Genomic DNA, 15030 nt, shown 5'->3' with positions numbered 1-15030 from the left:
GACTTGAAGCAGCGCTGCTTAGACCGATGGGTGTGTCATCAAAGTACTGCGAGAGCTATAAGAGAGCGCAGACGTCTCCTTATGCTTTCTCTCGCCGTACTTTGATGTCATACATCGATCGATCTTCAAGTCGAACACACCTCTTTACTCTCACGTGTCATGTGACCGAGTGTAATCGCAGCCTCTGCGATTGAAAAATCAGGTTTTTTATATCGCAATATTATCACAAATGCAATTAATCGTTCAGCCCTACTTGTAAGTCAATTCATTCATGGGAAATCACTGTTTCAGTTAGCTAAAATTTGATAAGACTCTGCATACATCTCAATTAAGACAAACTATTTGTGCACGCCTGTGTGTTATCGCAAAGCAGCAGCCACTGCACTTACTGTCTTGGCCTGGCTCATGCCCGAACAGTTGGTGCAGCTGCGCAGGCATCACTGGAGGATGCAGCATGGTCTGGGTCTGATGTGGAGTAACCTGCTGGTTCTGATGTTGCAGAGACTGCTGGTTCTGCAGATGCTGCTGTTGCATTTGCTGCTGTTGTTGCAGCTGTTGCATGTGCTGCTGTTGGAGTTGCTGTTGTAAGAAATGTTGTTGCTGCTGCAAATGCTGTTGGTGCATCTGCTGCTGGTTTTGCTGCTGTTGTTGTTGCTGTTGCTGTTGTTGTTGCTGTTGCTGCTGTTGTTGTTGTAACTGCAACTGGAGCCTATGCTGCTGTTGCAACTGCTGCAACTGTTGCTGCAATGCATGTTGCTGCTGCAAGGGTGGCCTTGGGAGCTGCTGTGGTCGCATTTGTTGCTGTGGGAATGTGTGTTGTTGTTGCTGCTGCTGCTGCTGCTGCTGTTGCTGTTGCTGTTGTGCATACATCTGCTGATGCATCTGCTGCTGTAAGAACTGATGGGACTGCTGAGGCATTTGAGGGAAGCCTTGCTGTGGCTGCGGTTGCTGCTGCGGCTGCGGTTGCTGCTGCTGCTGCTGCTGTTGTGGTTGCTGCTGCTGATGGTGGTGCATCTGCATGACCTGTGGCAGCATCATAGGATGCTGTTGTGCCATCTGTTGTGGGTGCTGTTGTTGCTGTTGTGGTAGCTGATGTAACTGTTGCTGCTGCATTAACTGCTGCTGTGCTTCAGGTGGTAGTTGCTGCGGGGTCTTAACTGGATTAAACAGAAGCTGGTTGGGAACACCAGACTGGCCTTGATTTCCCAAGTGCTCCACCACACCTTTAGAGGAGGGCGAAATACTCTGAAGTATCTGAAATTAAAGAATAAATAAACTACATTTTAAAATATATTAAAACAGAAAAAAGGTTATTTTAAACTGTAATATTTCACAATATTGTTGTTTTTACTGTATTTTTTTGATTAATTAAATAAGACTTCAAAAACTTATTTCAATTTTTTTTTTTTTTACCAACCCTAAACTTTTGAACAGTAGACTACATACCAGAATTTCTACCAGTGGACACATCTCTATTGTCACACGTTAAAACTAGTCATAGAACCAGCCCTGTTTACATGATAAATTGAGGAGAATTTCTACTTCTATATAAATTACATTCAAAATCAAACTCCTTACATGTGCCACATTGGAGGGTTGTGAGGCCTGTTGCTTGTCCGTGTTGTTAGTAATGTTCCTCAGAGTCCGAGCAGCTGGATTCCATCCACCCATGACATCTGATCTCTCCACCCCTATAGGCACACCTCCACCTGCGCCGACCAGCCGAGTATCTGGCGGCCCAAAGCCTCCAGGTACAGGTGGGACATTGGCACAGAGATTGATCAAACCTGTTTCTTTGCCAGGCTGTAGTCGACGCTTGGCGGGGCCAGGCTGTGGCACCTCAGCTGGGGTCCAGTTCAGGTTGCGGTCCTCCTTCTCAGGGGACGAGTCATCAGAGTCATCAAACATCAACTCTGATTTGCGCTGATGTTTCGATGAGGGTGAACGACTACGCCTGCCTACTGGGGAAGCACCGCGGGATGATGTAGGGCTGGACCGTCGGCTGTGAGGTGAGCGTCTGTCACTGTAGCTGCCTTCAGAACGTGAGCTCCTTTCATTTTCATACTCGCTGCCTTCCTCTTCTGGTGCCTCATATACTGTAAGACGTGGGTGATACAGAGTTTCATCCTTCCTGTTCTTTTCTTTTACAGAGTCCAAAATCCATTCTGGAGTTACTATCTTAATGTTGCTATGCCGCAAAGCACATTCAAACTTGGCCTGGAAAAGACAGAAAACCCCAAACAAACTACACTAATCAAAATAAAACCAAAATTGCAATATGGCCAAGTGTGACTATCAAATCACAAAGGCTGCAATTTAATTAAATAAATATATGTGCTGTCGTTCACAGTAAATGCTGCTCCAGATGAAATAATTTCTGCATGTGCAGCAAGTTTGGGTTGCTTATAATATGCATTTGGGAACACAAAATATGCCAACCATCTTCCCAAACTTGTAAAGAGAATCTCTTATAAACGGACTGTTGTCAACAAAAGTGAAGCTTTAAGGGCTCCATGCTGTTTTCCACCAAAATAAAAATCAAATACGGTTGTACTGTAAAAAAATATATATTATTTTTTATTATATTTTCAATTTTATTTTACAGTGAAATATTAAAATAGTAATATTCCACATTTTGTTTAATAATAATACTATTTTAATTTTACTATTATTATATAATCATATAGCTATAAAAACATTTTTGGCCAAATTGTGCAGCCCTACAAACAAATAAAGCAAACCTGGAGCTTTTTTTATTATTACTATTATTATTATTAATAATAATAATAATAATAATAATAATTTAAATTACTAACATAATTTTTATCAGAAAAATTGCAGCCTTACGTTACAGCATGACAGTGATAAAATATTTTGTGCTTGACAGATACATTAATGCATACTGAAAAATCCACAACTTTATCACTTATCACTGCAGCGGTTATATATTTTCATATTTGTCAAAGTACACAGGATTTTTCTCAATATTAATAGTTAAATCAGAAAGGTTTCTGCATGCTCACTAGATAATACCAATGACATTTGTTTGGTTACTAAGAGTAGCCTATAAAAGGTAGGCTTTAAAAACCTAGACGGTTAAGATGGTGGGTATAAAACTGACAGCAATCCAGCTCCATCCCTCAATTGATCCAATAGCAAACAACCCACAGACGTAAACCTAGACAGAGTCTTCCAGATAGCAGCTGTTAAAGGCACTCTATTAGTCGTAAACTAACTGAGCAGCTGGATGTCACACACCTCCCCCACTTTACTTTGGAGAGAAAGTGAACCATAAGACTTTGTATTGATGCACAATTCCTTATGGTACACTTTGCATTCAAAATTAATAAAAACACAATAGCCTAAAATGACTGACATCTAACAGTTAACTTCCGGTCTGTGTTTGTTTATCAGTCCGGCTATGGCGCCGGCTACAAATGCAGTTAAAGTTAAGGTGATGAGTAGACTGAAGTTGGGCTCAGGTGGTTGTGCTGTGGGATGTGTTTCCCATACATTTATTTATTTGTGGCACTCGCCACAATATCAAAACTGACCGACTTGCCAAAAGGCTTCATTGAATAAACATGAGCACTTTCTGCACGTTTAAAAATCAAAACAAGGCGCGGGTGTTTTTATATCACTGTATTTCTAAAGGAAGACTATCTTTAGAAAATTTTCGATGTCATTTTCATTTCATCTTGCATGTTATATGCCTGATAAAGCAGCGTTTGTGAGCTCAGCGCTGCTTTGTGTACAGCCCTTACTGGGGAAACCTCTGTTTCTCCCGCTTTAAAGCACCTCCTGCTGGCAGAGAATGAATTTGCATTTTGCATTCAGTCCGTCTGAGTTACGCAGCAAACATATTTTGCTTTTCCTATATCCACGGGCGCTGCGGATAATCCGCGGGTCGGGTAATAAAAAATGCATTCTGATTATTTGCGGGTGGGTCGTGGGTGGATAAAATGAATCATAAATGATGCAAATATTAACTACATTTTTTTTTTTATACTCATTTAAAAGCAGCCCACGATCAGCGTGTTATGTTACCGTTACCCTTTACGGCTCCGAAAAGGTTTTATTCCGTCCTCCATGCTGTGCCAACTCACAAAAGACTATTTTAACCAAGCAGCGCGGAGAGCCGCTTCAGAAACATGCCGCGGCTGGCCGGTATAAACACAAGCATTGACTAGAGCGGCCACGATCTCGAACGGCGACTTTCTCGAAACGTCATAGCATTTACGTCCCCACGCATCATGTACGTCGTCACGCGTTGACGTCATAAAATTGCGATCGGTTCGTGAGATCGGCCAAGTGTAGTGAGTACCGATCAAGTCATAAAATGTGATTATCGGCCGATACCGATCTCCGGCCGATCGATCGGAGCATCCCTACTAACTACCATTAGTAAACATTTGATTATATGCATTAAGACAAGACGACAGACATGCGCTTACCCCCTTCGGTTCAGGCACAACCAGATGTGAGCACTTCTTGTTGAAGTGGAGCTGACAGTCACCTCCATAGAATGTAATAAAGGCCCAAAGTGTATTGAGATCCTCTGACAGCTATAAAAATGACAAGACTGGTAAATACTAAAATCAGTCCTGCGACCTGACAATGACAGATGACAATATGTAGATTTGAATGAATTGGCAGAATATGCAGGTGCAACTTACATGTGGCAGACAAGCTGTAACACCAAAGAACACTTGTCCTGACTCTGGGGAAAATCCTGTAACTCTGATTGATTAACAGTCAAGATAAATAAACATCTAAATAGTATGCTATTCATCTTTAACTAGTCAACAGTTGCAAAGTTGCATTAAGTTGATGTGTGACATGTCGGGTGCAAAAACAACATCACAACTATAGACTTTCAAAACCATTAATCATGGAAGGATACGGTAGCAGGTCTCCACATTTGACAGACAGGATCACCCAGCTCGGCTGAAACAGAAAGCATTGTGAATGTTAAACACTGCAGCACATTTTCATTAGTAACAGTAAGTGATCACATCTTAATACAGGCAGGAGATCAGCCTAAATTGTTGCCAACAGTAAATGTCTTTTAAATCCTTCAGTGCAATATTATGTGTGTTTACCTTCACAACAGGCAAGTCAAAGACCTCTCTGGATTCCCCAACCTCTGGATTGTCCCCATCTTCTGCTATAATGTGGGTTGCAAGGGCATTGTAAGACACTTCTTTTCCTTTCCCAGCTTTCAGAAGTTGTACAACCTATGAGCAATCCATCATCAACATGTTTGTCAAATAACAGTCAAGTTATAAAATAAAACATTTATTTGCTGCTAGCTCTTAATTGATGTACCAGGAACTGTATAAAAAAAATCACGCAAGAATGTAATGTAAATATACATAAAAACTACACACATCTCAATAAGTCAACTGAGAATACATAATGAAGCCAAAAGACACTATGATAAACACATAAAGGATGGCTACATATGCTAACGTTTTTTTTTTCGTTTATTCGAATTCCTATTTAAGATACAAGCTACCATTGGCAAAAACTGTTTACGCACAGGATCATTCCCACAGTCGCAAATAAATCGCTAACGTAACTCATAGATGAGTCTAACGTGAGAAGTGTCGCATTGTTGTCACTAATAAAGGCTAACATACTGAAGACAGGACTTTCGCTAACAGCAGATAAAGGCACTAGACATACAAAAGGGGGCGACATGATTAAAAAAGCCTATTGTATTAAAGAATAATATTCAATACAATCTGTCCATAGGTATCCCCTAGTTTCACCATGTTATGAGAGTTGCTGTAGGTTAGCCTTCATGCTAACACCAGTCAGTATCCACTATTAGCCAAAAGGCTAAATGAATAGCCTATTACTGTTAAATGTACCTTCTGATCAATGTCTCCCACCACATAGAACTTCACGTCCTTGAAAAGCTCTTCCGGTACTTTTAAGTCGTCTTCCAACATTGTTTTGACTGGTTTAATTAATTTTACAGCAGAAAGTAAGCATTATGTGGCTGTCAGATTAGCGTACAGAAGCGCCAAAGAGGATTCGGCGGGCTCCGGACCCTTACATGTCTTTCGTGGGGGGAGATCAATATCTTTACGCAATTGCGTCTGGTAAATATATAAAATACGAGAATAACATTATAAATTCTATTATTTTAAATAATTATTTTGTTTTTCAGATCGGTTTTGGATATATATTATGTAGTTTTATTAAACGAAATATACTGCTTATTTCATAGCACCCCTATATTTGTGCAATGTGTCACATTTGTGGGCGGCGCGTCATTTTATACGCGCTTACTTACATCAATTAAAGCGCCAAATATGAAACGCTTCTGTCTGTATTGTGACTGTTTCATCTGTATAACCAATACATTTTAATTAGGAGGCAGTGTAACTTGGAATTTGAATTTAAACGCATCTGTGATTTGGCTACACAGTTCTACACTTAACTGTAGTTTGTTTTTAACTTGAAATAACTAATATTTCGTTATATATATATCGTTATATAGATCTATTTAGTTACCTTTGAGTAAAGGGGTCAAACACTTTTTAAAGAGCTATTAATAAGACTAATATGATGTAACAGGGTTGACAGTGACAACCTAGTGAAACTTCAAGCTACTAAATCTACATAAAGTGTTATGTCCACGAAAAATGTAAAAATAAAAATTCAGAAAGAATAAATGCAAAAATTCAACCTTTAATTTCAGTATGCACTGGCTTGCTAGGGACAGGCCAGAGAAGACATCTTCATGGATAAGATATTTATAAATAGGGGACGTTGTTGGTATGTAAAGAAAAATTACTTAGGCTACATTTCTATAATGTGTAAATAAATAAGGTTACAATAAATCAACATTTGCAAAGACCGGATTTATTTGTCTTTTTTCTGCTCCCAATGATGTTTCATTAGGTGTCCAATACCAATAATACCACCAGCTAATGTTGTTTTCTGTTTTTGTTTGTTTGTTTATTCCCTTTCGTTTTGTCTGTGCATGTATGGCTTTGTTTGTGAGTGCCACTTATTTTTCTTTTTATTTGTTTTATTTTTTTGAAAACGTCTTTAAAAAATATAACAAAAATACCGTGAAGTTCGTCTCACAATTTGAAATGTTCGACAATCCACACAATTCGAACTCTAGAATAGATGTCAACAGGTGAAGGTGTGCAAGGGTTAGGCTATATCATGAAGCTTAGTTAGAAAATCCTTTATTAGTTGTCCTCACTAATATACAGTAGCTTCATAGCTTCAGGTCTGTGTGCGTGTTTGTTTGCCTTTCACATGTTAAAACAGGATAGCTCAAACTAGCCTCAGAGAATGCAATTTCTCCTGTGCAAAAACTGCAGAAAGCAAAAAAACGTCTAACTGTAACATGAGAACACAGCTCAGTACCGCTGTCTCTCTCGCTGGGATTTGATATGGTAACTCTTAACTTTGTATCCATGTGGTCTGCGCCGAGGTGCCGACTTGAGAAACTGCAGTAGAGCCAGTAGCGCGGTCACTCCTCTTGGAGATCCGGAGACTGACAGACAGTGTTCACTCAGGATATTGTTTTCTACCGAAGGTGCTGATACTGCCTTCGCTGAAGCAAAAGTGTTCTTGCCTAAAGGTAAGTGGGAAGGGAAGAAAAACAATAACCATCTGTGGTGAGATGTCGTGAATATGTACGCGTGTAAATCTCGCAAAGCAACGTTATGTGCCATTTAGTGATGCTGTATTCGCTGATACAATAGTTAAAGTAATGTGAATGTCACGTGAAAATAATAGTCATCCAATTCATAAGTTAAATTGTATAACAAATTATATATGCGAATCATAACTAACTTTGCTCACGTTGTGCAACTAATTGTCACCCATAATTGTCTTGTGTGACTGTGTGTGCACGATAAACAATTCTGCGAATTAGCCTACATGAAAAAATGTTACATATGCTTCTGTGAGTCGCGCGATGTGCAGAAGAATTCTGATTTTTTTTTTTTTTTTCTGATACGCACTTACATCGTTTCTGCATATGTTAATTGCAGGGCAGCTTGACAAGTGACAGCTGATGCTTAGCATATCAATGCACAATAAACTGCCTTCACAGACCAGTTCAGTGGACACTGTACCTTTTGATGTAGCTACTTTGGCCAGATGATGGATTTTAAGGGTAGAGATGCACTCATGTTGCAAATTAAAACATTTTGCAAATGAACAGCACTTTTGAGAAATATCATTAAAATGTAGAGTCGCAGATAAAGCTGTTTTATTCTGCATGGAGTGCGTCAATTCCTCATGTTTCGCTGCCATATTGAGATCACATGACCAGCCTCATCATGCAATTGAGTTAATAATATCCTGATAACAACAACAATATTATTTTCTTTATCTCATGGCTGATGCTTTACCTAATGGATCATCCTAATGGGAAAATGTGTCCCAATTTACCTGAAGTCACCTCTATGGATCAGCACGTGCGCAGTCCACCAGACAGTTCAGACAGAATGAGTACGAGTGTAGATATAAAATGTCCAAACAAACAGTCTCTGCTGGAGTGATTAAACAAACTGTGACGACCAGCAGCTTCCATGTCACAGATCAAGGAAATATGCCTCTATCCAACGCACAGCAACCGCGGGGAAGAGAACTCACGGCAGTCTGATCACAGTAGGCTACAGTGCAGCAGCCAGACCGCTTACCAGTATGAACCTCCAACAGCCAACGCACAATAATTAATTGTCATTGAATCCAAGAATGTCTACTATAGATGTATAGGTCGCCGTGATTTTGCCAAGTAAGACATGTTCCTGGATCAACATCTTTTGTTGATCCTGGATCAACATTACTGTACAAAAATACAGACTTAACCCAATCCCTACCCCTAAACCTAACCTTACCCATAATTTATTCCTAAAATCAGAGGGAAATGATAGCTGATTAACAAGGGTGTAGAAGTACCTAATCCTGATTGTAAGCCTAAAACTGACATTTCCTGAAAAGTTATCTCTCAATTCTGATTGGTTGATTGGAATGATGTTCCAGGGTCAACAAGGATGTTGATCCAGGAACATGTTGTACTTGGTCAAATCACGCTCACCAGATGTATATAGCATGAAGCAAAAATAGCAAAACAAGCATCATGCATTAACAGCAATAGGTGTCATTATAAAGTCCAAAACCACTGGTACTACAGGCACAGATTCAAAACTCACTGAGTGAGAACTAATCAAGTGCTGTAGGTTTGGCATGTTACATATGCATACAACACAAAACATTTTGTGTTTTCTGAGTGGTTTACATGTACTTGCCAGAAACAGTTTGAAGGAGACTTGTGTTACTGAGCAGGTCTGTAAGTACACTGAAATGAACTCTTGTCACCTTATGTTTGAAAGAATCCGCTGTGAAGAGTGAAGAAGTGCCAGTGTGATTAGGATGAGCCTCCGACGCAGCACTGTTTTAACTGTCATTAAAGTAATGATTCAAAGATGAGAACATTAGCTATGTGAGAGCGGATGATACAGTCTGTTGAATATCTCATTTTTGATTAAAGGAATTTATGTGGTTATTATGTGGTTTACTTCCCACACATGCATTTCATTTCTAAAAGACTGTCTAAAAGAACAGTTTGAGATTTGGAGCTGATGTTTGATTTAGATCATTGTCCAATAGACGAAAATATTTTATTTGTTTATTGTGTATGCACATTCAAGCTGAATGTGTTCTGAATATTTTAATGTTTTACATACATCGGGCATATATTATCCACTACTTGTTTTTCCCTGAAAACCTCATACCCTTAAGGCATGGGAAGACAAGAAGGGCTATTTTGGTCAGCAATCTTTCCATATTTCACCTCTTCAATTTGACATGTTTATTGTTTCTGCTCATAGATTTCCCAAAGCCATACATGCATGCATGCTTAATCAGTTTGGACAATTTTTTACACAGACATTGTTGAAAAACGAAATTACGTTTTCAAACAGTTATATCTTGAGCAGATTCCAGTGGCAGATTCATTATGGAGCCACAAAGCATGATGGAACTATAGTGCCATGAAGGAATACATGCTCTAAAATATTGATGTAAGCAACTGTAGTAAAATATGGATTTAAGCTTTTCGCTCACATTAAATATGAATACATTATCAAAGACTTAATTAGATTTTGCTCCCAGCAAGATGCATATCACAAGGCAAACACTTTGATCATTAAAATAGAGCAGTTGAAGTAAGGATCAGTTAACAGTCCACAATCCAACCAGAATCCAATTTGTGAAGGACAAGTGTTACAAGCAGTGCTATATTTTACATCTAATTATCAGCACAAATAATTGCAGAAATAGTATAATTCTGAAGATTCAGACTTCAGAAGTATGGAGTATATGACACTTCTTATAGGCTACTAACCATGGGCAGATGGGGGAAAAAATCAATTAGATCTTTCTTCATTGAGTAATAAAATAAAATAACAATTTAATAACTGTACACCTCTGCCAATGGGCTGTAACATTTTCACCAAGGTGAAATGTTACACAGGACTTTGTCAGGCACGTTGACATGCTTCCAGCCTGGATCTACCTTAGTATACCATTTCAATGTCAGCCCTGCCACACCAGAGATGGCGAATGGCGTATTTTCTCTGGCATGACATTTCAGCTAAAAATATGTTTTATTACACAATGTCTACTGAGAAGAATCTGTGGTAAATGTCTTTTTCTGGGTCATCTACATGTGGTCATACTAGCAGACCTTGCAACCACTGTTTCCTGACATCATCCGCTTTCGGAAGCCCAAACAAAGACGTTTTTGAGTGAAAAAAATTGCGTTTCAGGCGGTCGCGCACCGGACGAGAACCGCAGCGTCGCGTCGCGCCGTGCCACGTCTTTAAAATTCAAATATATATTAAAAAAGGACTTTTTACACGGCACCCCTGCTCTGGACAGACGGCACCCCGGTTGGGAAACACTGCCATAGACCATTGGCAACGCTATATGGGCAACGGAAACAGATGCTACTTTCATGTCTCTCGTATCGCACCACGAGTGAAGAAGTTTCACTTCACAAATATGTATAATGACTTTTATTTCATTCGCTAGTAGTCCACCTTTATGTGATGAAAGGCGGTGGGCTCTGGCCATGGTAGATCACTGCTTAATGGCTGTTCACACAGAACACATATTTGTTTTTCATCTCATGCATGACACAACCTTCTAAAAATGCTACGCTTAAGGGTATGTGTACACAAAAATTGTACTAAAGTTTGCATTTTTGAAAAGTGTGACGTACAAATGACAACATTGTCAAAATGATCCCCGTTCACACGGATCTGCGAAAATGATTGAAAATGTTGTATTATGCATGCAAAGCCAGTAGTTGGCGATGCCACTTTGTAAAGAAACACTACACACATGTGGATATATGCATTCCTATAGATGCATAATAAGCATATGTATGATGTCATCATTTTCACAAATTCACATTTTCGTAGTTTCGTAGACGATAACAGTAACATCTTCAAAAACTTGCACTTTGAAACTTGTTTTCAAAAGTTTGCATTTTCAGGCTTCCAAAACACATTTGTTGTGTAAATGAACGACCAAAATTTTCAGGTCTTAGTTGAAAACAGTGTCTTGTAAACACCCCCTAATTAAAAAAAGTTGATAAAAAACGACTCTAGGCTCATTTTTTAACGCAAAACCACATTCTGTCACTTGTTTTGTGTTCCACCAAGCTAGCTTTTGAATTATTTTATATGTAAACATGTGCGTCTCTGTGAATTTTAGCACTGGGTTTTTAAAATGTGTGTCAAGTTCAGGTAAAATAAGTTCTCTTTCCATTGCATTTTTTCCAGTAGACAGCACTGAATATCTGTAGAAGCTGAATTTTTAAATGTCTGTTTTCTCACTTTTTACAGCTGTTGCAGTCCAGTGAAGATCTTTCTTGTTATTTAGTAAGTGGTGTAAAGCGGACAAAAGAGCTCTCAATAACATGGCTGATGTCAGCCAGAACAGCTCCTTTAATCGAAGCTCAGAATATGGAAATGTCTACAGACCACAGACAGTGTTCAGCGTCTTGACGTTCACCCTGCTGGCCATGCTTGTGGTGGCTACATTTTTCTGGAACATGCTCGTCCTAGTCACAATTCTCAGAGTCAGAACATTCCACCGTGTGCCCCACAATCTGGTAGCCTCCATGGCCATATCTGATGTTATGGTGGCTGCTTTGGTGATGCCTCTCAGTCTGGTCCATGAGCTGAACGGCCGTCGATGGAAGTTGGGCCGAGTTCTCTGCCAAGTCTGGATATCCTTTGACGTCCTGTGCTGTACGGCCAGCATTTGGAACGTGACCGCAATAGCCCTCGACCGTTACTGGTCCATAACACGCCACCTGGAGTACACGCTGAAGACCCGAAAGAAGATCTCCAATGTGATGATTGGCTTGACCTGGCTGCTGTCGTCTGTTATTTCCCTCTCCCCTCTGTTTGGCTGGGGTGAGACGTATTCAGAGGAGGACATGGAGTGCCAGGTGAGCCAGGAGCCGTCTTATACCATCTTTTCCACATTCGGGGCCTTCTATCTGCCTCTTTGTGTTGTGCTGTTTGTCTACTGGAAGATATACAAAGCTGCTAAGTTCCGTATTGGATCAAAGAGGACCAACACCATCACTCCAGTTGCAGAGGCTGGAGAGGTACAGATGATATGTTGCTTTTTTTTCAGCAACTTCTTAGGTTGGCATTTTAATGCTGTACTGTGTAGAGAATTTCTTTCTCAAGATTGCTGAATGTAATCTATTGTTTCAGATCAGACTGTTCATATTTTACCTGTCATTATTTTACAGAATGTTAGTAGACAGCAATTCAATAGCCAATTGAACTTGAATGTCCCATTTTGTTGCTCTATTACATTGAACAGCATGGTATAATCTCTGAGCATGTCACAACACTTTAGTGAATAGTGTTCCTGACACCTTCCTTAGATAAGTTCTACATTATTTTCCATTCTATTACCATCCTGTTCTACTTCAGTGGGTTTAAGAGGGATTGTCAAAGGTTTGACACAGAAACACTGAGGGTTTAAAAGCTTATGCTTAAATGGCTATTTTCATGGCCATTCCAATACTGCAGAAGTTCTATGCATTTTTATGCTATGTTATCTTAACCCTAGAAAGAATAACTCGAAAAAACTACATGCATGAGCAGGGTCAAAATCTCTGTATTGGATTCAGTAGCTTTTGCTTTTCATTTTCATCTATATTCTCAGTGTAATTAAATCATTTAAGAATTTGAGTAGACATAGTAGACAGTAAAGACGTAAAATTTTCTATAAAGATTTCTATTTTAAATAAATACTGCTCTTTTGAGCTTTCTGTACATCAAATAATCCTGAAAAAAAAGTATCATGGTTTCCACAAATATATATTAACTATTATCAATATTGATATTAATAACAAATATTTCTTGACCACCAAAGGAGCATATTAAACTTATTTTAATGGCTTCTTTAAATTCAGCTTTGTCATCACAGGAATAAATTACATGTTAAAATATATTACAATAGAAAACAGTTATTTTACATTTTAATAATATTTCACAATATCACTGTATTTTTAATTAAATGGTGAGAAAAAGAGACTTCATTCTAAAACACTAAGCTTAGTGAGCCCAAACGTTTCAATGGTAAATGTACATTGCTGAGGCTCACATATAATCTATGAGGAATATATGGAATATTGCATAAGTAAATTATTTTATTGAAAAATATGAATAAAATTACACCCTGTAGGGATGTACACTACCTTTATGTGTTCTAGTTTTAAAACTAAATACTGTGGTTTATTTGACCTTAATCTATATGCTCCTGACTGATCCACTCACAGTAGTAATGCTCAAGACGCATCTGTTCCCTCAGGTAAAAGAGGCCTCTAGACAACAGCCTCAGATGGTGTTCACGGTACGCCATGCCACAGTAACATTCCAGACCGACAGCGAGACGTGGCGAGAGCAGAAAGAGAAGCGAGCAGCTCTGATGGTCGGCATCCTCATCGGAGTGTTTGTCCTGTGCTGGATCCCTTTCTTCCTCACCGAGCTCATCACCCCGCTGTGCTCCTGCCACATTCCGCCAATATGGAAGAGTGTCTTCCTCTGGCTGGGCTACTCCAACTCCTTCTTCAACCCGCTCATTTACACAGCCTTCAACAAGAACTATAATAACGCTTTCAGAAATCTCTTCTCCCGACAGCACTGAGAGATATCAGAAATCTTGGCCTTGCCACAAATGCCAGTTTAAGCCACCCTTAAGATCTGGGAAAGATTGGGAAATCTGTGCTCTTCAAAAAGCACAGATTCACAAAGAATCAGCGCTCAAGTATTGACGGATCGATGTCTGGGCTTTTACTGTCAGGCAAAGTGATTATTTGACCCAGTGTCGACAGTGAAGAACACTGAAGCCAAAATGTCAGTCTGTCCCCTGCATTAAATGAATATAGACCATGTCTGGCTTTTGGCAGTCAGTTTACATGAGTTTATATTTACAGTAAGGCATGTGAGATTAATCCATTTCAAATATATATATATATATATATATATATATGAACATCTCATGCCTCATGTAATCGCTCAATCAGTGTTTCAACCACATCAGTGTCCACAGCTCGTTGGTTCACTAGAGAAATGAAGTCTAGAGAAGAGCATTTTGCGAAATATTAAACTATATACTCATATTTTACTTTACCTGTTAGTGATGTCTTCATTATTTAATATATGTTATGAAACAAGTTATGACAGCCACTGTGTAAATGAATATATGTGACCCTGGACCACAAAACCAGTCTTAAGTTGCACAGTTATATTTGTAGCAATAGCCAAAAATACATTGTATGGGTCAGAATTATAGATTTTTCTTTTATGCTAAAAATCATTAGGATAATCATGTTCCATAAAGATATTTTGTAAATTTCCTACCATAAATATATCAAAACCTCATTTTTGATTAGTATTATGCATTGCTAAGAACTTCATTTGGACAACTTTAAAGGCGATTTTCTCAATATTT

The 15030-nt window shown here is 39.0% G+C and overlaps 2 protein-coding genes across 3 annotated transcripts in view; one reads left to right on the top strand and one right to left on the bottom strand.

Moving 5' to 3' along the window:
• Positions 1–6019, bottom strand: part of paxip1 (PAX interacting (with transcription-activation domain) protein 1) — a 35413-nt gene extending 29394 nt beyond the window's left edge. For both annotated transcript variants that reach the window (XM_016543952.1, XM_016543951.1), the window contains exons 1-7: positions 5877–6019; positions 5103–5237; positions 4904–4947; positions 4677–4740; positions 4455–4565; positions 1579–2217; positions 390–1254 (exon numbers count right to left, since the gene is read on the bottom strand). In XM_016543952.1, the coding sequence (XP_016399438.1) occupies positions 390–1254; positions 1579–2217; positions 4455–4565; positions 4677–4740; positions 4904–4947; positions 5103–5237; positions 5877–5957 (1939 nt within the window). In that variant the 5' untranslated portion in view covers positions 5958–6019. The remainder of the gene's footprint in view (positions 1–389; positions 1255–1578; positions 2218–4454; positions 4566–4676; positions 4741–4903; positions 4948–5102; positions 5238–5876) is intronic.
• Positions 6020–11968: 5949 nt separating this feature from the next.
• LOC107732551 (5-hydroxytryptamine receptor 5A-like) lies at positions 11969–14223 on the top strand. Its single transcript, XM_016543910.1, has 2 exons — positions 11969–12667; positions 13888–14223. The coding sequence occupies exons 1-2, from the start codon at positions 11969–11971 to the stop codon at positions 14221–14223; spliced, it is 1035 nt and encodes a 344-aa protein (XP_016399396.1).
• Positions 14224–15030: the final 807 nt, after the last annotated feature.

The sequence above is a fragment of the Sinocyclocheilus rhinocerous genome, unplaced genomic scaffold (genome assembly GCF_001515625.1).
Source record: "Sinocyclocheilus rhinocerous isolate Xijiao unplaced genomic scaffold, SAMN03320098_v1.1 scaffold1420, whole genome shotgun sequence".
NCBI classification, from domain to species: domain Eukaryota; kingdom Metazoa; phylum Chordata; class Actinopteri; order Cypriniformes; family Cyprinidae; genus Sinocyclocheilus; species Sinocyclocheilus rhinocerous.
The sequence above is the reverse complement of the archived record's forward strand: the minus strand, read 5'-3'. Positions and strand labels throughout refer to the sequence as shown.

Bases quoted from the DNA above. Each gene is read 5' to 3' on its own strand.
- LOC107732551 (XM_016543910.1), top strand. From the start codon at position 11,969: ATGGCTGATGTCAGCCAGAACAGCTCCTTTAATCGAAGCTCAGAATAT. The intron at 12,668-13,887 runs GTACAGATGATA...CTGTTCCCTCAG, and splicing joins CAGTTGCAGAGGCTGGAGAG to GTAAAAGAGGCCTCTAGACA.